The sequence below is a fragment of the Furipterus horrens genome, unplaced genomic scaffold (genome assembly GCF_987537825.1).
Source record: "Furipterus horrens unplaced genomic scaffold, mFurHor1.1.pri manual_scaffold_1, whole genome shotgun sequence".
Lineage (NCBI taxonomy): Eukaryota > Metazoa > Chordata > Mammalia > Chiroptera > Furipteridae > Furipterus > Furipterus horrens.
The window spans coordinates 18,627,026-18,652,615 of NW_028327171.1; the positions used below are offsets into that span (position 1 = coordinate 18,627,026).

A 25,590-nucleotide genomic window follows, 5' to 3' on the forward strand; every position below is an offset into this window, starting at 1 on the left:
CTATCTGCTTGCCGGAGGTGGGGGCGCGCAAGGCGCCACGTTCCGGAGAACGGTAAGGGACCCGGGAGGAGCGACGCGGACTCAGGACGGCATCCACGTAGCAGACGCGGCGTCGAGGCAGGCGGGGGGAGATGCGAGGCCGGCAACCACCGAGCCAGGGTGCAGCTTCGCCCTCCGCCGCGCCACCACCCCCAGAGCCTGCCGAGGATGGCACGGGCGGCAGGGGGCGGGGCCGGGCGCGCGGCGGCCGCCTCCGCTGCGGCCGGAAACAATAGTGCAGGAGCCGGAGCCGCGCGGAACGGCTGCTGGGGCGCAGAGAGTTGGACGGTAAACACCCTGCTCCCCGGTCCTCCACCTGCTTGCGCCGCGGCCCCGCGGTCCCGCCGCCTTCGCGCTCCGAGTTCCACGTCCCCTCGGGCGCCCCGACGGACGGAAGGAGCGATGCATTCGCGACCGCGGCCACTTGCGGGGCGGACGCGACGCCCAACGCCGGAGGCTGGGCTGCGGTCCCGACACCCCTAGGCGCTGAGTCCGGCGGACAGTCTGCCGTGGTCCTCGGGTGGGCGGGAACCCAGGGCGAGGGAAACCTACGGGTCATCCCGGCCCGCCTTGGCCACCTAGTCTCCGGCTGTGCCCGACCCGCACAGCGCAGCCGCTGCCGGGCTTCGGACACTGCGGGCGCTTTGCGAGCGAGCGGGACGCCCTTGCGCTGCCTAGTGCCTTTTCCCGCCGCTGATCTCCGACGGGAAGCCTCGCTACGACGAGTTAGCGGAATGCGGCTATAACAATGAAGTTAGCAAAGCAGTGTCCGGAACAGGTCGTTTTTCCCACATTTAACAGTGTTAAGTAGGTTGACAGACCCCGGCAGCCGAAAAGGCCTCGCTGCTAAGTTCTTTCTACGGGCGTACCGGGGATGGAGGGGCGTACTAGAATCCCCGCAAATCGCTTTCTTTCAGGTACCCTGCTCAACCAAATGAAATACAGGACCAAAAAAGGCCCTTAGGTATAGTGTCACCTATGGCGAGGCTTTAAGTTTTAGTAGCTTTGTGTCTTTGCACAATAAAAGTATGGTATTGAAGTGCAACTATGGCGATGCTTGTTTGATGGGCTATTGCATTAGCTAAACTGAAAGCATCCTTCTCTTCCTAGAAGTGCCTAGTGTAGCTGTAACTCCTAAGGGCAAGTTCCTGAAACTGCGTTAACTTCCCTTTTGTATTTCTTAATAGGGGCACTATGAACGAAGAGGAACAGTTTGTAAACATTGATTTGAATGATGACAACATTTGCAGTGTTTGTAAACTAGGAACAGACCAAGAAACACTCTCCTTCTGCCACGTTTGTTTTGAACTAAGTATTGAGGGTAAGTACAGAGTATAGATTTATTTTATGGCATGAGCTTTATACAGCTACTTTATGTGAACTAATTTCAAGGTAAAACTGAAATTTCTTAAATGATTGCAAATTGTACCAAGTACAATGCGTGGAGATTTGTGAAAGATAAGGGTTTATGGAAACGAAGCTGAAAATTACCACAGCCATGAATTTAAGAAAAATCTTTTTTAAAAAAACTTACACAATACTGACCCCATTTTTTGCTAATATACGAATGAGATGAGTATTGACTGGTAAACATGTTTTCTGCTTTGAGGGCTTATGAAATAAGTCAGATTGTAACACATTTGTGTGTGTGCCTGTGTGTGTGGCTTATTTTGTTTTAACATTAAAAGCTAAGGTAACCAAACATTTACTTTGATGGACAAATGTAAGTTAATTTCTTTGGCCTACCATTTCTGAATAACGTGAGCTAGAACTCTTTTCCCAGTGCTGTGTTATTATCTAGAAAAACATTTTTAAATTTTTAGGTAATCTCTTTTCAGTGGTCTCAGACACTAATAATTTTTTCATAATTAAAAAGGCTTTTTAAATTTTAGTAGTATCCCTAAGAGTATATGTAAAAGAGTTCTCCAAATTAAAAAAAAAAATCTTTGTTATTGAAAGTATTTGTTTGGATTAGTGCACAGTTCATGTGTCTGTAGATAGCAATAGTTTGTTCCCAAGAAACATGTGGAAAATGTTTTTTTAATGTTGATATTGTCATCCTAAAACTCTGATTTTTTTATTTTATTATATTGCTGATGCTATTGCAGTTATTGCCCACTTTTTAAAAAACTCTTGATTTTTAAAAATATTTGACTTAACTAAAAAAGAATCTTAATATTCTGGCAGTAAAAAAATTTGCCTATCATTTGAATTTTGAATTGTAACATCAGCAGAGAGATTTTGTTAGACCTGTAGATTTTGGGTGGTTTCTAAGCAGTATTTCATTCTTTTTGCTTGGTTTGCATATTTAAAAAATTTCATTATCTTTTACTAAGCAGGAGAAAGGAAATGTTCCTATCGTAAGAAAGAAAAAAAAAGGAGAAGAAGAAAGGAAAGCGAACACATAAGGATTATCTACTTTGAGATTCCTGTTAGGACTTTTCAGAAATTGTTGTAGGTACCAAATTAATATATTTAGATATTCTTTAGTAAAAGGCAAAATTATAACTGTAAGTAGACTACTAAAAACATGAGTTATTTATGTGACAGTCATCTTTTATTTAAGATCATTTGGTTATGACAATTTTGTTACTATACTCCCTGGGAGAATTATAGTTGCTGAACAGGATTGTTGATGGAAGAGCATGGATTTCCTGTAGGTTTCCTGATGGCTTTAATAAGTGTAGTAAACAGAACTAATTTCAAAGGGATGACTGAAAATACCATTCTTCGGTAGCAGTTACATTACCGTGCCCTTCATCATGCTAGAGTAAAAGACTATAATTTTATGTTTTTTTGGAAATAGAGATATTCTTTTACCTGTAGATTTTAATTTTAGGGGAGCAAAAGCATTAGAAATGATCTAGCTCCAAACTGCAACTCACACAGAAGGAAGCAGCCAGGTTGTTGGACTGTTCAAGATCGCACTAGTGGTGATGGCAAGCTATTGTTAAGTCCCAGGCATTTACTGTCAGCAATTCTATGCCAGGCACTGCACTGAGCACCTTATGTGGATTATCTTACTCAAAAGAGCCCTGGGATAGGGTACTTTTATCCATTTTGGAGGTGATGGAACCTAACCTTTGGGACCTAAGAAATGTACTTTGAAGTTGTACAGCAGTAAATGACAGTCCTTGGCCTTGAAGCCTGACAATCTAGTTCTAGTATATGTGATCTTAATTCCATTGATCTGCTATCAATAGTTATTTCAGTTGATAGGGCTAATATTAGAAACCTGTTTTCCTGAATCCTAACTGGCTACCACTGCTATTCTTTTAGCCTCTTTTTCCTAACTAGTGCTTCCTGTTAAATCATGCTGTAATAAAATTTTTCTACAGAGAAACTTTCACAATTGCTTTTCTACTTTTTTTTTTTTTGGTATGTCTTTTAACTGGTTCTCAATCTTTATATGAAGAATATACAGATATTTCTTAGGTACCATCTTTATAAATATTTCATTTCTGATAACGTCTGTCTCAATAAGCATGACATAAGTCCCTACATTGTTGAAATAATAGTTGCCTTTAATTTAAAAGACAAAACTAGTTCTCAATTTGAATTAGAACTATTTTATATTCTATGTACACTTAAGATTTTATGCTTTTAATGCCAGTTGTACCTTTGTGAGAAAATCATTTTAGAGTTAAAATTTCTTCTCAGTTTATGTGAAGTCAGTTCTCAGTTCTTGCAAATATAATACATTTTCATATTAAACACGCTATAAGCTAGTGTTATTATAATTATTTTAGTATCCTAAGATTATTTTTTAAATCTTAGAAATTTTAGGAAAAAAGGAAGAAAATGAGGACTCTGAATTCCACAAAATTTTAGTTTGTTTATCAGTGTACAGGTTTTTTGTTGTTGTTTTTTAATATTTATTTTTTCCTAAATTTAAAAAAAATTTTTTAAACAATTTTAATTATTTATTTTTAGAGAAAGGGGAAAGGAGAAAGAGAGGGAGAGAAACATCACACTGTGTGGTTGCCTCTCACGCACCCCCAACTGGGGACCTGACGTGCAACCTAGTCATGTACCCTGACTGGGAATCAAACCAGCGACACTTAGTTCGCAGGCCGACGCTCAATCCAGTGTACAGGTTTTTAAAAACCAATGAAAAAAGGTGGTAATGAAATAATTCCATACCTGAAAGTAACAAGGCATATTCTTTATCTATGTCAGTAAATATTTTTAAATGTTTTTGCAGTTTCCTTTCCCCTACCATGTTCTCAGCACAGTGCCAGCAAGTACATGTTAGACTGTAAGAGGGACTTTAAAAATTATGACATTTAATTTCGCTACTTTGGTATAACTTTTTTTATAATATGATGTTGCTGTTGCCCGGTTTCTTAGCTTACTAATTGCTAAATTTGCTCTATAGCATTCTATTTATTTTTGTCAGCTACGAGGCTAATTAAAAATTCTTTAAAGTACTTTTAAGGCTAGTTTTTTCTAGGGGGGGTAACATTGGTTAATAAGATTATGTGGGTATTAAGTGTACAACCCTATGATAAATGATCTATATATTGTGCGCTCGCCACCCAGAATCAAGTTGTCTTCCATCACCATATATTTGACCCAAAGCTAGTTTTTGAATCCACAATTAGCCTAGTTCAGAGTCCACATATGCTTATGTCAGATCAAAACTGGTCTAATCAAATGGCCTCTTGTTTAAAAGCTATGTGCCTGCATATATTTATAAAATGAAGACAAAAGAAGAAAGAGAAGTAACAAAAGACAGTCTAATATTGTAGAAGAGATTTCATATTCTGAGCATGGCTCTAGGTTGTCTTTTTTCTGTGACTTTATGGTATGAAAAGGAAATGGGTACCTACATTTTATGTACTTACAACACATAGATGATTTACCTCAGAGACCTAAGAATTATACTTTGAAGACTTAATTATTTTTAAATGTTCACAAGATATCATTTTGAAAATAACTTGTCAACCCTGGCCAGGTTGCTCAGTTGGTTGGAGAGTATTGTCGTGATACACCAAGGTTGCAGGTTTGATCCCTGATCAGGGCACATACAGGAATCAACCAATGAATGCATATAAATAAATATCTCTCTGTCTCTCTGTCTCTACCCCCTCCACCACCTCTCCCTTTCTCTTTCTTCCTCTCTCCCTCCCTCCCTCTCTCGAACATTCACTCAGTGAGTATTAATTGAACAACTGCTGTGTGCCAGAAATTGTTCTAGTAGCTGAGAATAGGACATTTAAATATAAATCCCCGTCTTACCAATATTATCTCAAGACTACTTCAGTTTCATAGATTTAATCCCCTTTCCCCTACGACCCCATGCCCTCATTTCTTCTTTCTCAGTATCACCTCTCCCTCTCCCCCTCCCTCTCCCCCTCAGCCGCTCATCCTTCTCTCTCTGAAATCAAGAAATAAAAAATAAATTTTTTACAAATTTGCCTACATTTAGGATTAGGAGACAGATGCATGAACTTCCTAATATATATAGCCTGTCCTTGACCTTAAGACACTATAAGCTGTTTATGAGTATATGATCAAATACACTAATGTGCATTATAGTTCATTGTGCTAAAATTTCAAGAGTTGTTTAATGACCAAATTACTACCATCCCTAAACTGCTGAGGCTTGGAGGAAGTTAGTGCAGGGTGGTCAGGAACCAATAATGAAGCTCAATGATAATCTAACAAAGTCAGAAATGATGGGAATGGTCCAGGGCTCCAATCTATTACTTCATGCTGTTTTCATTTTGTGCCAAAATGCTGTGCAAATAATTAGTATTTCTACCTTTCTCTAATAATTTGCTTTCCTTTTCTATAGAGAAACTTTTATAAGACTGGGTCAATCCCCCTTACGCTAAGTAAAGTTTCAGTGTAAGTTGGTCTTGCTAGTTCATTAGTATGCGTTACTAATGCTTACTAGTCCGTCTCAGTCAGATTTTTATAGTCCATCTTTATTCTCACCTAATTTGTTGAATTTTTCCAGAAGCCAGCCCCAATCCAGATCCTTGGTAATCTTTCCAACAAGAAAAATCTACAGGTGTTTTCCCTTGGCTAAGGTACTGGTGAACCTAATGCCTATGTTTAATCTCATTTTTGATTCTCTGTGTCTTTACCTGAAATGCTGTTCACGTGGTCAGTAGTCAGGGAGCAGTTTGAATCTCAATAGTTTGGAAGTCGAGACTACTCAAAGTCTTATCCACAACTCTTCCTCTGTCCTGCTTCTGACACACTAGTATCTTTCCACTTTTACATATGTGAAAGTGGCCACCACCTGTATATAGGTAACTCCATCTGGTATTAACTAAAAGAGCTTTTTAAGATATAAGGCTAATGTGAGTTTAGAAGATAATGAGTGTTAAACTTCACTAACATCAATAGAACATTTTAGAAATTTTTAAAATATATTAAGGATGGTGTCCTTCTGTTGACATCCTAATAATACTTAAAATTTTCCAGTATTTATTACTGAATCTAATATAAGGAAAACATAATATTTGCGTAGCACTTCAGAGGTTGGAACATACTTTTACAGCACTTTAAATTTAATCTCTATAATATATAGGAAATTAATATTAAGTATGAATTTCAAATAAGGTAATACTAAGCTTTGTGCAATGGCAGTATTGTAGCCAGTGAGGTTTATCCAAGGCCCAATTATTTCTAATGTGGTAGGGATAATAGTAAGTGATTGAAATCAAAGTGGCTAAGTAACACTGTAGAAGTATCAGAGTTATCAACAATAGTTCTAGTTAGAGTGGATATGAATTATTCTAATTCAACTAGGACACCACCTTTAGGATTTTGATAAGGAGAACAAAACACTAAGCCTTGAATTTATAGTCTGTAACAAGGGAACAGTGTCTGCTTTAAACCAGTGTGTCTACTTCTGGTAGCTTTTTGCCATTCCTGTCTCAACTATAAAACAGTAAGTGTGTATCCATAAAAATCTAAGTCTCAGAATTAAAGCTATGTGGTTGAGTCCTTAGCAATTTTTGCTCACATTCACTCAGTGAGTATTAATTGAGCAACTGCTGTGTGCCATGAATTGTTCTAGTAGCTGAGGATAAGACAGTTAAATATAATTCCCCTTCTTACCAGTATTATCTCAAGACTACTTCAGTTTCATAGATTTAATCCCCCTTTCCCCTACCACCCCATACCTCCATTTCTTCTCTCTCAGTATCACCAGGAAGTCTTTAAAATACAAATCTGATCATGCCATTCATTGTCTTAGAACTCTCCATTGATTCCTTGCCATTTTCTTCAGGTTAGGCTATTAACTTCCTAACATGACATGTAAGACATTTCATAATCAGGTATCCCTCTTTCCCTTTTTGTCTCTCTCCCTCCTTCCTCTGAACACCATTTCCTTCTCTTTCTTCCCAGTATGCAATTGCTTAATTTAGGGGAGTACACACATTTAATAGAAGAGACGATAAATAATACCATTGTCAAAGCTCACAGGGCTGCTGTGAGGATCACAACATGATGAATATAGCAGCCTTTTGGTAAATACAGTTTGCAGTGTAAATGTTACTATTAATTTAAACTCAAACGTAAAAGGGTTTTGTTCTCACCTCATGTGAAAGGATGAACTATCACTGAGGAGTATGATTGTTTGGTATATTAAACAGCTTCTCACTGACACAATAATGTTTCATGCACATTGAAGGGGTTTGAATTTATCTTAGACTTGGTTTTCATTAGTTTTTTCTGCTCCACCTGCCATTATTTCCCTCACGTAGCAGCTGCTCAGCACATCTTTTTATTCCAATTTCTTTGTTTTTTATCAGCAGTCTGATCTGTGTTCGGTTATCAACATCTTTTTTCCCCTCACTCCCTTTGGGTCTTTGGATCTCCAGCAAGGTTGCCAGATAAAACTATAATGTGGTTATGATTTTACTTCGTGGGGGGAGGACTGCTTTCATTTAAAGGTTAAATACTTTTCTTTGCTAGACACATTGTTAGCCCAAAAAAGGTTCTTACAATCTTAAATTCAGAATTTTAGGTATGTGTGTCTTTTACGTTTTAGTCTCTTAATCTTTTTTGTTGCACTGGATTCATTGGAACATCTGCTACAGTACATACAGACTAATTTGTCTTGGACTAAAGAACACTTTTTTCTCAAACCAAAATGTATTTCCTTATAGGCATTTTTTAAATGTTTTTCCTTGGAAAAGAAAACAGTTTGCCTGTTACAGAAAAAAAAAAAATGACGGGAGGCAGAAAGCATATTAAGAACCATAATCCCACCTATCCACCAATAATCTTTCCATGTTTTTGCTTCTTCTAAATTATTCTCTGCGATAGAGTATGTATGTGCATGCACACTCTCATGTGTGGTGAATTGGGTTTAAGAAATGAAATCGAGCTATATGTATTATTTCATAGCCAGCCTTTTTCATTTAATATGTTAGGAACATCTTTTTGTGTTTTTAGGTAAAATTCTACAATGTTGATTTCTTCTTAAAGGTTGCATCCCATCAAACCTTAAGTTATTTAAGTAGTATCCCATTGATGAAGGTTGAGCTTGCTTCCAGTTTACCAATACTAGAACGTTCTTATATGTACGTCTTTTTTGCCTGTCTGATTATGTTCCCATTTCATGTATTGTAGCTTAAATTCCCAGAGGGAGACTTCTGGGTCAAAGGCCTGTCCCAAGTTGCAGTCCTGTCATTTGTTATGTCCTCCATTACTACTGAACTAATACCCTGTAATCAGCCATTTAAAAAAAAAAAACACAAAACCTATTTGTTTCATAATGAAAAAATTTAATGTCTGCCAGTTCTCTAATTCCTTTGTTTAGATCTAAGTTCTTTTTACTCTAGAATTGCTATAATACAATTAACACATGGTCAAAATATTTATGTTTTACCATTTTGCAGTATGATTCATCAATTGTTGTGTTTTTAACTTTAGTGTTTTGTTTTTTTTTATCAAATAGTTGGTGGGCAGTAGTGATTGTTTCCCATCAATCTTAATTTTTACCATCACCAGTAGTAGTGACTGAATTGTAAATGCCTTCAAATTCCCTAGCTAGTATATCTCTACTCATCAGATGCTGCTATAAAGCATTTATTTAAGGGGCAGTCAACTAGAATTTCAAGAAAGCGATTTCAGTGTATGCTAAGAAGTTGAGCTGCAAAATAAGGTTTTAAAATAGCTGCAGTATAGCTTTTCATTTTGTCTTTATTTGTTGTAAAGAAATAAATCATGCAGAATTTTAACTGGGCAGACAGCAGTTTAGGAGCTGAAGGGCGAAGAGTTCATGTGTCAGTTACATTTCTTGCTTTCCAACCTATAAATTTACTTTGTGCCCCTATCCATCTGGTGTTACTATGAAGGCGTTTTTTTCAGGCTCTCTCTTAAGTAACATGTATCTTTTAATCCTGTTTATCTTCAGGAAATTTTTTTTTTCTGCAAATAGAGTCTTCATATGCTACAGATAAGTGGATATTTAAAGCTGATAATGCAATCGTATTATAGTTAATTTGAGTAGCTTTTTCAGAGTCTGTTACGACACCTTTGTACACAAAAGTCTAAAATAAATGACTACATTCAGTTAGAGCTATTTAGGGGAAAAAATTGAACAAGTAGAGGGTTACTTATGTCAGTTCGATTATTGGTCTAATTTGATATATTTTAAGTAGTAGAAAAACAAATTTAGCTTTTTATATTCTGTGCTATGAGCTTAGTATTTCATGTTAGACTATCAGTAAGAACATGGATAGTTTCATTATATTCTCGTTGCAGATACCCTTTGGCTTAATAAATTTCCTATAGACAAACTGCCCTGTCCACTTTGGTAGCCTAGCCACAAGTGGTTATTCAAATTTAAATGAATTAAAGTTAAAACTTGAGTTCCTCAGTCACACTGACTGCATTTCCGTGTGTAGCACAGATAGAGAACATGTCCATTGTCACAGAAAATTCTGCTGGACATTGCTGGTTAAAACAGCTACATTAATGGTACAGTCAAGTGTGAATTGTTCTTTTTGTACCCTGTTAGTAATGAACAGTTGTTATGTAAGTGTTTCCCCAGTTTCCCAAATGTGCTAATGAGAAAGTAAGATTCTCCCCCCCCCCTTAGGCTTTTACTACTCTGTAGTACACACTTTATTTTTTTTAAGTATATTTTTTTATTATGTTGTTACAGTAGTCCCAATTTCTTTTCTCTTAGCTCCCTTGTTCCCAGTATGAGCATTCTCTCCAGCAATCCCACTCCCTTTAGTTCATGTCCATGGGTCATGCATATAAGTTCTTTTGCTTCACCCTTTCCTATATTATTCTTAACTGCCCCCTGTATTTTGTACCAACCAATTATGCTTCTTAGTCCCTGTACCATGTCCCCATTTCTCCCCCTTCCCCCTCCCAGCTGGTAACCCTGCAAATGATCCCCACACCTATGATTCTGTTCCTGTTCTGGTTGTTTGCTTAGTTGGATTTTGTTTTTATTTTTTAGATTCAGTTGTTGATAGTTGTGAGTTTGTTGTCATTTTAATGTTCATAGTGTTGATGTTCTTTTTCTTAAATAAGTCCCTTTAACATTTCATGTAATAATGGCTTGGAGATGATGAGCTCCTTTAGCTTTATCTTGTCTGGGAAGCACTTTATCTGCCCTTCCATTCCAAATGATAGCTTTGCTGGAAAAAGTCCTGGTTGTAGGTCCTTGCTTTTCATCACATTGAATACTTCTTGCCAGTCCCTTCTTGCCTGCAAGGTTTCTTTAGAGAAATCAGCTGAGAGTCTTATAGGCACTACTTTGTAGGTAACTCTCTGCTTTTCTCTTGCTGCTTTTAAGATTCTCTCTTTATCTTTCACCTTTAGCATTTTAATGATGATGTGTCTTGGTGTGGTCCTCTTTGGGTCTAGCTTGTTTGGGACTCTGTGCTTCCTGGACTTATATGTCTATTTCCTTTGCCAAATTTGGGGAGTTTTCCTTCATTATTTTTTTACATAAGCTTTCGATTTCTTGCTCTTCTTCTCCTTCTGGCACCCCTATGATTCGGATGTTGGCACATTTAAAGTTGTCTGGATGAGTACTTCTTTTTTATATCTTTGTGTGTTGGACTTCCATGCAACTCAACTTTCTGGAACTTCCGGTTTTCTCTACTTTTGAGGTACAGTAGTCCCTTACTATATCGTGGTTCACTTATTGCAGCCTCACTATATCGCGGGATTTTTAAAAATATTATATTTAATTATTTATTGCCGATGTTTCGCTATATCGCGGGATTTTGTGGTACTGTATACGTATGTTGTTAAAGTTATGTAGGTTTAAGAGTGTAGAATAAATGTAAGGTTCCTACTTCGCAGGGGGGTCTAGAACTTAATACCCGTGGTAAGTGAGGGAATACTGTAGTTGTATTCATTCTTAGTTGTGGATGGAGATGCAGCGTGTCTGTCTAGGCCTCCATCTTGGCCAGAAGTCGAATACACCAGGTTTGTCTTTTTAACAAGTCATTTGCAATTTTGCATCTCTTGTCAACACAAGAACTAAGTTCTGTGGCTTCCTTGGTTATTTGAGGTTCAGTTTATCTTTTAACATTATCTCTTTCAACTCCTTGCTCACTGAAATTTGCCTTTATAATTCACTTATTGGATTAAGTTGCTTTAACTGCCTTCTCCTTCTCTTAGCACATACACAAACTTTGAAGTGGAATACGTCTAAACTGAAATCTGCTATCTAAAGGCCACCTGTTGGTATATCTTTCTTTAGGGCAGTGATTCTCAAAATACGGAAAAACAAGTTGCTGAGCCCATCTGTAGATTGGCTTGGTGTGGTTGCCAGTAATTCCATCTGCTAGCGATGCAAAGATAACAGTATGTGGGATACTTGGACATGACCGACTCTTAAATGACTTCTGAGTTAGCGAAAGGCATGAGGGGGAGGGAAGTGGGGTGCTCTTGATCACAGTACTCACTAAGGCACATAAGACGACGAATAAAAATTTCCAACAGATAGAAGCCTGTGCTACTGTGGGTTTAGAAAGGAAGTAGGGGCTCTGACCGTCCATACTTGCCCTCTCCCCTTTGGTCTAGTCGCCTACCTTTAGTCCCATGGCAGGATGGACAGTCTGGCATCTTCCTACTGAGTGGCTATGATTGGAGATAGATCGAATGCTGATAAGCTGCTTGAATCATGACTTGGATGCTGCTACTTGCTCAACAACTGCAGAATAGCCTGATCGAATTGGGTGTCAATTCATCTTTGAAACAAGCAGTGTTTGTACAGAAGCTAACCAGATCTGTGTCACTGCACAGCCTTAGCATATAGTACAACTGTCACAGCAGAGTCTGCTGTGTCACAGGTACCTGCACTCATGAGGGAACTGATCGGAACTGTTTTGAACTGAAAAGCACTTGCCCTGTATCAGCCAGTAGCCTCTTCTCATTATTAACAAGTTGCTGCCAGATCTTCTGATTTTGTTTTTAAGAGAAACCAAGAAACTGAACATTGTATGTGGATTTTTTTTTTTTTTTTTTTTTTAAACACTCATAGTCTAAACAAAACTTGTCTGCAGTGTGGATCCAGACTTCAGGCTGTAGGTAGCCATCTCTACTTACAGAGTTTCCCTCTGTTTTATTAGAAATGGAAAGCTGGTCCTCAGAAACAAAGATGCGATATCTCAATTTTTTTTAATCTGCCTTAGTACAACAAAATGCTGCTATATTCCCATTTTTACAATTAACGCTTGCTTAAAGAAGCTCAAGATTCTTAATATGGGCAGCACATAAACAAGCAGGTGCTTGTTCTCTTAGCAACCAAGGTAAGATCATCATAAAAAGAAAAACACCTTACCCTTGGAAAAGTCTTTAAGCTAGGCAAAATATGAGCTTTATAAAAATATATTTTGAAGCAGTACTGCACAAATTATTGCTCATGTTTGAAGGCAATATGTTTAAAATTTTTTCACAGCATGTTAACAACCCGGAACTTCATTCATAACTAAATGTTGTTGCCTTTTTTAAATATTAGGGAAGAACACAAAAACCCACCATTTGGAAAACCAGCACTGCCAGTTTTCTAATTCTAAGTTTGAAGTTGAAGTTGAAGTGCTTGTTCTGTTAACAATGTGATAACATATATATTACGTTTTATACCCAACTACTGGCTGTGTTATATATGGTCTACCTATGGAATACCAAATGATGTAAGCTATACCTTTGATTGAGAAACGAAATATAGTGATCAAATTCAGGGTGAAGTCTGACATTAACATGCATAAGGCAGCCAGATGATAGGATTCAAACATTGAACTACAAAGCCATGTAGCATAAGTGCAGTCAGCTGAGAGGCAGTGCTATTGAACGGGATCAGCTGGTGAACCATCAGGGAAAGATTGTGTAGCTTACCTCATTATAAACAAATCATAAAGGTCTTCAAGAGGCTGTAGGTGGGAAAGCCAAGGATAATGGGACATGTGATAGAATTTAAGTGTTTTGGTTTTTGTGGCTATTTTTTTAGTGCCACTTGGAGTATCATCTTATTAGGGGGGAAAATTATGTCACTTACAATAGGGTAAATATAAATAAGCATGCAAATATCTTTATTTTAAAAGGATAACAGTGGTAGGTAGACAGATCTACTTTTCAGTGACTTTTGCTCTTTGGGTTTAACGAAGTTTTCGTCAAGCAAATTGATCTTCAAGGGAAACTTAAAGAATAGAAGTGGTGGTAGCGTGCCAGGTATGTTAGTGGGAGGGTTCTCAGAGAACATGAGAATGGTACAACAAAATCAGATGAAGTGGAAAACTTTAGAAAAGAAAGAAAACTATTAAATAGGGACAGATTAACTTTTAAAATGCCACTATTCATACAGAAATACACTGCCTATATAATTTTCTAAACCTCTATCTACAAGAAACTAATACTTAAACGTAAGTCACGATATCATAAAAATTCTAGAGGAAAATATAGGCAGTAAAATTTTAGATATCTCAGGTAACAATATTTTGGCTGATATATATCTCCTAGGCCAAGGCAAACAAAGGAAAAAATAAACAAATGGGACTACATCAAATTAAAAAGCTGCACAACTAAAGAAACCATCAGCAAAATGGAAAGGAAACCCACTGTATGGGAGAACATACTTGCTAATAACATATCAGACAAGGGTTTAATCTCCAGAATATGTAAAGAACTCATACAACTCAACACCAGAAGACAAACGATCCAATTAAAAATGGCCAAGGACCTGAATAGACACTTAAACAAGGAGAACATACATGGATGCAACTGGAGACTATTCGTGAAGCGAAATAATCCAGGCAATAAAAGACGAATACCATACGGTCTCACCAATAACTAGAATCTAAGGAACAAACTGATGAGCAAAATAGAATCAGGCACAGAAACAAGGGGCAGACTGACCACTGTAAGAGGGGAGCAGGGCGGCAGAATCCGGTCAAAAGAAGGTGAAGAGATTAGACAAAGAACAAACATGCATCACCCATGGATGTTAACAGCAGTGTGGGGAGTGACTGGGAAGGCAAACCTATGGGAGGGGGAAGAAGGGCAAATTAGGACAACTGTAATGGCATAAACAAAAAAAATTTTTAAGTAAATAAAAGAAACCAGTACTTTTTTTTTAATGAGCAATTATGGTTGCCAATTAAGGTTTTGGTTCTCTAAAAATAATAACCTCATGACAAAAAAAGTTACATGGACATCTTTGAAGTATGTTGTAAAGACGTTTTCATAATAGGATGTCAATTACACTGACCTTCAAAATTTTTATTTGTAAGCAAGTTACAGGAGTTCTTGTTGAACTGGTTTTGAAATTCCTTATAACTCAGCTCCTCAAAAGTATTAACTCACTTAATTGCATTTAGATTCATTCCCTTTCCAAAGCTGCTAAGGAAACAAATTAGTGCTCAGAGATGTTTACACTTATAAATGCAATTAAAATTGAAAAGTCAGTTGGGAAACTCTGGGATCTCTGAAAATAGCAGTTGTTTTTTCTCTTGTATTAATTCAGACTGATGAGGTGGAAAAAACAAAATCACTTCAAGAGTTTATAAAATGACATATATTGGATACAAATTAAGTGGGCTACTTACATTCTTTTCTAGATGAAAAATAATTTGTTCAAGTATCTAAAATAGTCATTGTATATGTTTGCATGTGTGTGTGTGTCCTTTGTTACTATATGGGATATTTTAAACTTTATGTAACAAGTATTTTCAAGTTTGAACTTCAAAACTCGTTTTAAATTTTTAGTGAGCTAAAAGAGCTGGATGAATGAGCTATAGTTTGCACAAAACGGACTTTTAAAAATATTCAGTATATGTAAATTTTCTGTTAAAATATATAACTAAGAAGAAGTTCCTGATTTTGCTTGGCAAATTGAATGATTCCACAGGAATGGCATCTCTATCAGGGCCACTACTCAGTTCTTCAAACTAATGGTCCATTAAATTAAATATAGAAGTTCACTGGAAGACGCCTTTAATGAGCCTCTGAGCAGCGTGCCAAAACTGTACATCCTGATCCTCTTGCTAGGATAGATTTTTTTAAAAAAATTATCGCAGCCATCCTTCAGAGATAATTGGTAATAAGTTTTGGTTTGTTTGGATATAATTTTAATTTGTGTGTGTGTGTGTGTATTTATTTTTACAGTTAATTGAATGGTGTGGTTCTCTGATTTGCTCTTCATCTCAGCAGATTACTGTGTATATATTACCATGTGTGTAGATGGGTTCCTAGCATTCATTTGGGCATTTAAATAAAGTTAAAAGAAAAATTATTTCTGGAGAAAAAAAGAATTGTATTACGTGAGTTACTAAGAAGCAACGCTGAATAAAAAAGCTTTAAAAGCTCATGTTATTCTTCAAATAGACATTATATTGACCTGTTAAAGCTGTGGGGTACATTGGGAAATTGATTACAGTAGACCCTCTCTATATCGCGGTTCACTTATCACGGCCTCACTGTATCGCGGAATTTTTTAAAATGTTATATTTAATTATTTATCGCGGATTTTTCGCTGTATCGCAGGACTGAGCGGTACTGTATACATATGTTGATAAAGTTACGTAGAATGTAGAATAAATGTAAGGTTCCTACTTTGCAAGGGGGTCTGGAATGTAATACCCGCGATAAGTGAGGGAATACTGTATTTCATGTAATTTTTTAGTACACTTTCTGAAGTTTCTAAATAATTTTTAAAAATTTAACAGCAAAATTGATCACTTTTGTGTAGCCTAATTTTGAACCTCTATATATGCTAAAGAATTTCTTTTCATACACACTTGACGGAGAATCTTCTAATTTACTTTTTCGATTCAGCTATTGAATAAATCATTGCTATATGGATTAGTGCTATGGCAAAGGAATGAGAATGAGACCATTTTCTGTGGGGGGCTGTGGGGGGCCACTGGCTGGTCATCTGTTGGCAATGAGACCTAACAGTGTACAGAGCATGAGGAAGCACTTTAATAAATTTCCTGAAGTTAGTAAAGTAGGCAGGTTTCAAGTTCTCTCTACCTACCTGCTGTGTATCCAGGGCATTATTAGAATTAAAGAGCAGAATGAAGCTATTTGGTTTATAATTCATACTAAATACTGTTTCTTTCTTATGGTCTAAAACCTATACAACAGAATTTTAAATATTTTTCTGAAAAGCAAGGTCTGTGAACTTTCCGTGTTAATTTACCTAGCTTTAAAGGTGTACACTGGGTTATCGAATAGAGCTTTGGTGTTCTGCACTTAATACTTTTTAACTTTGCTGGAAATTTGACCTAAATAGGTACAATATCTGATAAAAAATATATATACACACATAATTGCAGGACAAGTAGCGAAGGGGTATTTAAAATGTGTATGATATTGTTTTAAGTTCAGTTTCTGTGTTGAGTGGAAGAAACAACACTGAGATACCTGAGTTTACCTCGTGAGAGCAGTTGTTCACTTGCTCTTATGATATCACTGTTCAGGAGGTATACTCACGTAGCTTGTGAAGGACTGAGGGACAGCCCATTTGGTTATTCTCATGCACTTTTATACTTGATTTGCCATTAAAGGGCAGATACTTCCATCACCTTACTGCTAGTTAAGAGTTTGGAGCTCAGTTAATGAATTTGTTACTTCAACTTTTAAAACAAAGGATGTGATTTTTTTCTGATGAGTCAGCTATAACTTTTTTTTTTTTTTAACCTAGCACCTGGGTGGCTCCGCTTTCACAGCTAAGCAGATTTGGAGTGTTTACTTCTGGCAGGCATTAATTTTCAGCTCCACATCCCTGTTCTCCTTCAATACAAAAGCACTGCTGTTTGACTTGAATAGTACGGTTTAAACTTATGAAAATGTATGAATATTCTGTAGTTTGAAATTTATATTTGAAAGTATATTTTATATTTAAAAAAACAATTGACTTACCGTACTTAAGCTCTGCTAAAAAATGGGAGATCTAAAAGTGTAATAAGAATATTCCCATTATCTATGCTGTATAATGAACATTTGTGAGTTAAAGAATTATTCTGACTGTGGCATCTTGTCACATTGTATTTACTGCTGTATGAAAAATAATTTTGTATAATGCATTTTCTAGAAGATAAAATTACCTCGATGAAGCTTTGATAAGTATAAAACAGAAGTGTGAAAACATTTTAGATGCTTTAATTTGTACTTATTATCTTAACAGTTCATTGACTTTTTGAAGTTTTTATTAAAATGTATATTTTTCTGGTTCTAGTATATTTTTTCCCAGAACAAACATAACTAATAATTAAAGAACATGATTTACTATGCTGTTGTTAGGGGAAAAATTATCAACCATTTCTCTTCTTGAGCCTTATAGTAGAAATTATAGCAAATGTGTACTTCAGGAGGATTATGAAGAAAGCACAGTAATGTAAAGGCCAAGATTCTAATGTAAATTGCTAGTTCAGTACTTTTTTTTTTTTAATACATTAGCTCTTTTATTTTAAAATTATTTATTTATTTGTTTATTTATTTATTTTTAGAGAGAGGGGAAAGGAGAAAGAGGGAGAGAAACATCACTGTGTGGTTGCCTCTTGCTTGCACCCCCAGCTGGGGACCTGGCATGCAACCTATTCATGGCCCTGACTGGGAATCGAACCAGTTACACTTGGCTCACAGGCCTGCGCTCAATCCACTGAGCCACAGCAGCCAGGGCTAGTAGTATTTTTTTTAATAGTGTATGCAATAACATGCCTCTAGACTAAGGTGAAAGTTGAATCTTTAAGTCCTTAAAAAGGTATTACTATTTGTAAGAATTTAATATTACTAAATATATAGTTAAATTGAAGCAGAATTATTAGACCACATTTTATATTATTAATAGCAATATTCTTTAGCCTTTTTCTTCTAGTTTTCAAACTATCGGTGACTCTTGTGTTTTACTACGATTTATATAGTAATGCAACTTGGAAAAGCAAAATTTTCTCTCTTTTTTTTTAAATAGGAGTATCAAAATCTAACCTCTTGCATACCACATCATTAAGGGGCCATAAAGACTGCTTTGAAAAATACCATTTGATTGCAAACCAGGATTGTCCTCGATCTAAGCTCTCAAAAAGTACTTATTATGAAGACGTTAAAACCATTTTGAGTAAGAAGATAAACTGGATTGTACAGTATGCACAAAATAAGGATGTAGATTCAGATTCTGAATGTTCTAAAAATCCCCAGGATCACCTGTTTAATTTTAGGCATAATAAGCCAGATAAAAAGTTACTCTCATGGTGTGATTCTCAAGTACCAAAGTATTCTGCTAAGTGGATAGATGGAAGTACAGGTGGCCTCTTTGACTGCACACAAAGAATTTTGGAGCAGAGAGAAAATACAGACTTTGGCCTGGCTGTGTTACAGGATTCAGGTGCTACTTTATGCCACAGTAGTGGACTGTGGCCTCACAGTCAAAACCAGGCACAGAAAAAAGAAGAGACAATCTCTAATCAAGAGGCAAATGTCCAGACTCAGCATCCACATTACAGCAGAGAGGAATGTAAGTAAAATGGGAGAGAGGTGAAACTTGGAGTTTTATTGGGTTTTTGGTTTTTTTTTTACATTGTTATGTATGTGGTGTTTTAAGAATTACAGATTTGTTAAATAGAATATTTAAGTGACAGGTTCACCCCATAAAAAATGAGATGTCTGGAAACCCTCCATCACTTCTCTGGAACACTCCATGTATGTCCCAAGCATTCGAATTCTGCTGAGTTGTTCTGCCATTCTAAGTCATTAAACTACATAGAATCACACTGGATTGAAAAGCTCAAAGTTCATATAGTTTAGAAATACAGCCTCAACCATTAGCTTACATCACATTGCTAATCCCTGTAAGACTAACTGACTGGGAGTGGCATTTCAAAAGCAAAAATCTGACATTTTACTGAAGGCCAAAGGTACTGTGTTATTTCAAGTCAGAAAAGTGACTCATTCAGTCTGCATCTACAAAAACTCGCAGAAGCTGAGATCATTTTAATTGACTTAAAATCAAATAATTTTAGAGCAAGAAGGGACCATGGGTATATTTTTATAAAACTTCTTGATTCTACATATCTAAGGTTATATAACTAGATGGGCAACTTGATTTTTCAGACTGTTTTCACAGTACTTTACCAGTAGTGTTTTTCATACTGGGAACCACGAACTATGTCATATTTCAGCAAAATTGACTTGATGGGACATATCAGAATCCAGTGGACCTAACACGAAGTGCTTTCCTGTGAAACTTGTGTTTTAAGGGGAGGTGTACTGGGAGTGATGTAAAACATGCTTTACTGTAGGTTGAGGTGAGTATTGAAAAACTCCACACTGCAGGCGTTAATGAATCCTAGGGTGTGGCTCAGTGTTATGTTGGCAGATAAGTACAAATATTTTTTTCAATAGGATGTTGTGTTAGTAATGTAGGCAGCTTATTTTCTCAGGTTGTTGTGGTAATAATGATTATTTTTCATGTTTCAGTGAATTCGATGACTTTTGGTGAGGTAAAGCAACTGGATGCAAAGCTCCAACAGCAAATACAGGGTAAAGAATCAGTGTCAGTTTTATTGCTTTTTGGTTTTGTTTCTTTTTTTGTTTTTTTATGTGAAAATTTTAATGTAGGAAATCCCCTATAACAGGATAACATTAGCTTTATCTGTACTTAAATTTGGAAATGAGATTAGAACCTATTAGAGTATCCAGAGGGAAAAGAATAAGAGAACGACTTCCTTATGAACCACAGGGGAAGGTTTTTCTTTTTTTTTTTTTAAGTGAAAATGAAAACTACAGCTTAATCTCTACCTCCTTACTAACACTTGATTGACTCCCTGCTATCGCGCCAGGCTGTGCAGGTGACCTTCCTCACAGTTCTCTAATGCAGGTATTAGCCCTGGTTTTGAAGTTTCAAACACAAAGGTAGTAAGAATAGCATAGTAGTGATTCCCTTGACCCATCTTCATCAGCTTCAGCTATCGCAGAAAGCTAGCAACTTTTCCTTTGTCTCTACTTGTCCCCATTCCCCTCACCCGACCCCCACCCCAGCACGGATTACTTTGAAACACATCTCAGACAACATATTGTTTTGTCCAAAAATACTTAAGGATTTACTCTAAAAAATAACTTTTTTAAAAAGATAATCTATACCTCATCACATCTTTAAAAGAATGCCAGCTGCTAACACCAACAGTTAACAGTTAGTGTTCAGATTCCCTAATTGTCTCTTTTTTTTTTTTTTTACAACTGATTCCCATTTCAATGAAGGAACTACACTTCAAAGGCAGTTAAGTTGCTTACAGAGATCATGCATTTAGTCAGTAACAGATTAAAGATTCTAGCCCCTGTCTTTTTAACTCCAAGCCTAGTGGTATTTCTTTACCACATAGTCTATCAGAATAATAAAGTAATAACAATAACAATAGTAATAGCAACATATTTATCAAGTAGTTACTTTATGGTAAGTACTTTACAAGTATGACCTTACTGAATCCTCATGGTAACCCTGTGAAGGGTTTACTCTGATCAAGGCAATTCATAAGGGGAAACTAAAACATAGTTTAAGTTTCTTTGCGCAGGACTTGTAAGTATAGGAACAAGGTCTGATATTCCAAGTGGTCTGATTCCAAAGCCACTTAGAGGGGTTTCTAGACCTGGACACTAATGTGCACTTACTTTCCATAAGTCTTATTAGACACTGACTGACCCTGTTTCTGTTTCCAATTGAGAAAGGTATCTCAGAGGTAGCTCTACTGCCATTTCTGTTGCATATCTATATAGTCCTTGCCTATGACACTTACGTTTCACTTGGTGGACAGAAGGAGTACCTATTCCAGCTGGGTGTGCAAAGTATACTACACGCTAGAATGATCAAAACACAACTGCTTTCCCTGGTGTCAGATCACTTGCCTTGCAAACATTCACCAATGCATACAATTAAAAGTATTTGAGATATAAACCATAGGATCAACTTTCTGTGTCTTAAAAATGGAACTTCTTTTTATATATCTTTACAGAAGTTTTTGAAGAGTTAACACAGCAAGTGCAAGAAAAGGATTCTTTAGCCTCGGAGCTCCATGTCCGCCACGTTGCCATCGAGCAGCTTCTCAAGAACTATTCCAAGTTACCATGCCTGCAAGTGGGACGAACAGGAGCGAAGTCACACCTGCCCATAAACAACTGAGCTCAACTTACACTTACTCCCTGCGCCCTACCATGTACTGCTCTGCCAGGCATGCAGACTGAACAAGTTGAACACAGTTAACGGCTCATTTTGTTATGGTCATTAAATTTGCAAAGGTTAAAGGCAGTATTTAACATCCTCATCAAATAAAGCGGATCGTTGCACTTTAGGCTTCTAGGGTTAATCATTTTGACTTACTTTGGGAATCTTTTTTTCCCATAATTATTAAATGGCCCTTCCTAATTTTACCACATTATTACTATTTAAATATACTGTTACAATGTGATTTTATTAAACATACTTTAGCGTAATTCACCTTTCAAAACAATAGAAGGTTAACAAACTCCTTAGATTAGTCTGAACTCCTAAAGATAAAAATTTTAAGAGGGAAATGAAATTCATAATATCACCTCTTATTTATTCTGAGCAATATTTTAATATGAAAATTTTATATATAAAAATGCTATTTTAGGTACCTTTCCATTCTCTTTATAAATGTGTATTTGAATGGCTCTGTATATTATATTTACACTTTCATGTGTGAATATGTTCCACATATTTCAGATCACTGCATTTTATTCTCTTAATACACTGCTTTTACAACTATTACCTTGTTTTCCAAAGATAAATGTATTTTGAAGTAGAAATCTTATCTAGTTGAATTGTTTGACTTCTAATAACTCTTCTGAAAGAGGAATTAATAACTTTTTAAAGCAAATATACAAGAAAATAAAATATATAATTTTTTTCTAATGAAAGCAATTCTGAGTTTGTTCAAGGAAGAAAATGCTTATCTAGCTTTTAGATGTCAGCTTATCTCCACAGAAGTAAAAGCCTCATTTCATTATTACTTTCGTTCTATTTTGATGTGTTAGAATTTGGACAGAATAAGTCAAGCCACACTTGCAAGCAAATGTCATACCTACCTTCAAATTGAATACACTGAAATAATTGTCCTATCTTTGAAAATATTAAAATTATGTTGTGTGCCACTTTGGATAAACGTTCAAGAATCCTTGGACTATCCAATTCTATATCAGCATCATTGAAATTAGTCTTCAACACAAACTAGTAGAAGACAACTTTTTGTAATAACTAAAATAGGTTAAATTTGCCTAAGAATATTACTTGATATTCATTTTTGTTTTGTTTTCTTTGAAGGGTGATGGAACTGCTTTTTGGAGGGAGCTTTTGTGAGATGCTTTCAATGTTTCTCTATTCTTTTGAGTCGTCCAAAATGAAGTTAAAATCCAGGGGTGGGGGATACATTGCCTTAGGTTTTGATAAGCTTTAAATTGAATGTGTGCAATATCAAAATCCATAAATGTACAAGTTAATAAAGACTTTCCTGGATGATGCCAGTAAGGATCTCAGTGCTTAGTTATTATGGTCACATTTTCAAGTTTGACTTTACTCTTTTTTGGCATAATTCATTAAGGCTGTTACCAGCCAGTGCTTGCACACATTTCCGCTTCTATTCTGATCACCCTAGGACAGCCATGAAACTTTGGAATACGTTGCATTTGATACCAGCAGTAGCATATTTCCAACATGTGAACCATATGGTGCAGTGTTAGCCAAAGAAAGTATGTGCTTATTTCATAAAGAATTTCTGGCGATGTGTAGCTTTACTAATGAGTTAGGAACAATTCAGTGGGATTATGTGTGTACCAAGCTCTTAATCAGGGACTCTGATTTATTCCATTTAGGTATTTCTACTTAAAGTCTTCAAAGGAAAGGTGCTCTTAAAAAATATCTGTGGTGCTGGTACTCACACTAGTACTTTATTTGGCTAAATATTCTAGTAAAATTTGTTACACGAGTATTTTGCACAGTGGTTTATCCAAATATTTGAAAAACTTTATATTCCATTGTTTTTTATTTGTTGATTTTAGAGAGAGAAACAGCAATTTGTTATTACACTCACTCAATCACTGGTTGGTTCTTGCATGTGCCCTGACTGGGGATCAAACCCACAACCATGGTGTATCAGACGAAGCTTTAACTAATTGAGCTGCCCAGCCAGGACCCCAATGATAGTTTTCTTGATTGAATATGCATTTATTGTATGTTCTAAAATTAGACTAAGGGACAGAGTTGAACTCTACCTTGAGAGAATATAAAATACCACAAATATTGGTTGCCATAGTTGGCTATTCTGTAACAGTTAGTACTTTTTGAGGAAGTTTAGAAGAAAACTTTATACCTTCAGTTTTTAAAATGGCAAAAGAGAGACTGCAAATTAATTATTTCAGAGCTTATATGATTAAAGGGAATGAAATAAGATCAGTATTTTTGTGTTAGATTTCATAATTAGACAAGTTGAATTGAGTTTTTAAAAATGTCAGTTTGAAGTCAGAGTGATTTTGACACCACCCAAGATTATTTTCATAAAGTTTTCAAATCTGTTCAGCATTTTGTCATCCTTTGATCCTAGTATTTAATATCCCTTATTTGTCTTATGTTTTAAAAAGTCATGCACTTAAGACACCAGTAATAGATGCAGGCAGCAGAATAGTATTTTGTAGTTTCTCATGTATGATATTGGGGCAAAGAAATGTTCTTTTTCAAATTATATGTTCATTTTACCACTAAGTGCCCATTTTTATATACATTTGAGGATTATTTTTAAAATAAGTTCATGTCGGGAAGTGGTTTCAGCAATATATTCTATTTAGTTGGTATCTTGACAGGCATCTTGAGACTTACTGGATTTTCATATTATCGTATTTACCACTGAAAATGGTTTAAAGTGCTTCCTTTTTTTATCATATATCTTTCACCTCGGTGTTTACATTCTTGAGTCTGTCAGTCAATTTTTACCAGTATGTTTTGGGGTTTTTCTCCTTAATTTTTTGGATCTATTTGTGTGTTAATATTTGCTAGATTGTGTGTTAATATTTGCTAGTTTGGGTTTTATTTTAGTTTTTTAGAAGAGATCTTGTGTTATTAATGTTTTAAAATGTAATACAAAATGTTTGTTACAGATTTAAGCAGGAACTTCTACAGAATAAATTATTTGTGTAGCTTAGTAGGAGATTCAGGTTAGTGAACATAAAATTAGGTTATGTGACATGAAAACTTTTCAATGATTGTTATAGTGTTGTTTTTCTAATTTATGCCAGTTAGTTTACTGACAGATGTTATTGCTTATGCTAAGATAAGATACTGAGTATTTTTAGGTACTTATTAAGAAGTTTAGTACTCGTTCAAAATTCTTTATCTTTTGTTCAGATGTGGCCGTAAAGCAGAGTTAATTGATTTTATTTTAGTGTTCGATTGCATTTTTAACTTTAGGTTGGTGGAAATAAGTATTTGAAAAAATTTGTGATGAAAATCAGTAAGACATAAAACTCAACAGGTTATTCTTGCCAAAGTAAGCTTGTTGGTAGTGGGAAAGAGTTTACTTACCTGAATAATAAGGCCATAGGGTTCTGTACCTAAACTGGTCTTGCGTCTCAGTATTTTCATTCCCCTCATCCTTTCTTAATTGCCGTTGTTATAACATAGTTTGACGTACTAAGCAATTTGGTCATGTTGCTGTGAACCCTATCATAGCAAGTCTCTAGCACTGAGATTTTTTTAGCATCTACTTTGTAATACATACTTTTCCTGTTTTTAGTTTCTATGAGCCAGGATTACTACTGCATTTTAGTGATAGTGGAGTGAAACAAAACCATGGAAATCAGCATGGCCCACCCCCCAAAAAGAGCATTAGTTGAACTTCCCTTGCTTATACATAAAGCAAAGGGAATTTTAGTAAATACATGTTACTTATTTCAAATGTGTAGAATGTTTATTTCCATTCTACTACCTTGAAAAGAGGCAGTTTAGAAAATGTTCTGTAGCGACTTCTGTATAAAGCCATTGCTACTTTTACAGTATGTTGTGTGCGTTAACCTTGCTTTAAGTCTGAGTAGATTATACCATGGTCATTGAAC

The 25,590-nt window shown here is 36.1% G+C and overlaps 1 protein-coding gene and 1 pseudogene across 1 annotated transcript; both read left to right on the plus strand.

Annotated features, from left to right (window-relative positions):
• Nucleotides 1-272: 272 nt before the first annotated feature.
• On the plus strand, nucleotides 273-22,481 carry CUNH21orf91 (chromosome unknown C21orf91 homolog). Its single transcript, XM_090272798.1, has 5 exons — nucleotides 273-327; nucleotides 1,227-1,360; nucleotides 18,449-18,991; nucleotides 19,954-20,016; nucleotides 21,483-22,481. Exons 2-5 carry the CDS (start codon nucleotides 1,234-1,236, stop codon nucleotides 21,647-21,649), a joined length of 900 nt encoding a protein of 299 aa, XP_090128924.1. The 5' UTR covers nucleotides 273-327; nucleotides 1,227-1,233; the 3' UTR covers nucleotides 21,650-22,481.
• Nucleotides 6,625-6,687, plus strand: LOC150020726 (U4 spliceosomal RNA; annotated as a pseudogene).
• Nucleotides 22,482-25,590: the final 3,109 nt, after the last annotated feature.

Excerpts from the sequence above, each read along its gene's own strand:
- CUNH21orf91 (XM_090272798.1), top strand. The coding sequence starts at position 1,234 with ATGAACGAAGAGGAACAGTTTGTAAACATTGATTTGAATGATGACAAC. Across the intron at positions 1,361-18,448 it reads TTTTGAACTAAGTATTGAGG|GAGTATCAAAATCTAACCTC; the intron begins GTAAGTACAGAG and ends TTTTTTAAATAG. Across the intron at positions 20,017-21,482 it reads GCTCCAACAGCAAATACAGG|AAGTTTTTGAAGAGTTAACA; the intron begins GTAAAGAATCAG and ends ATATCTTTACAG.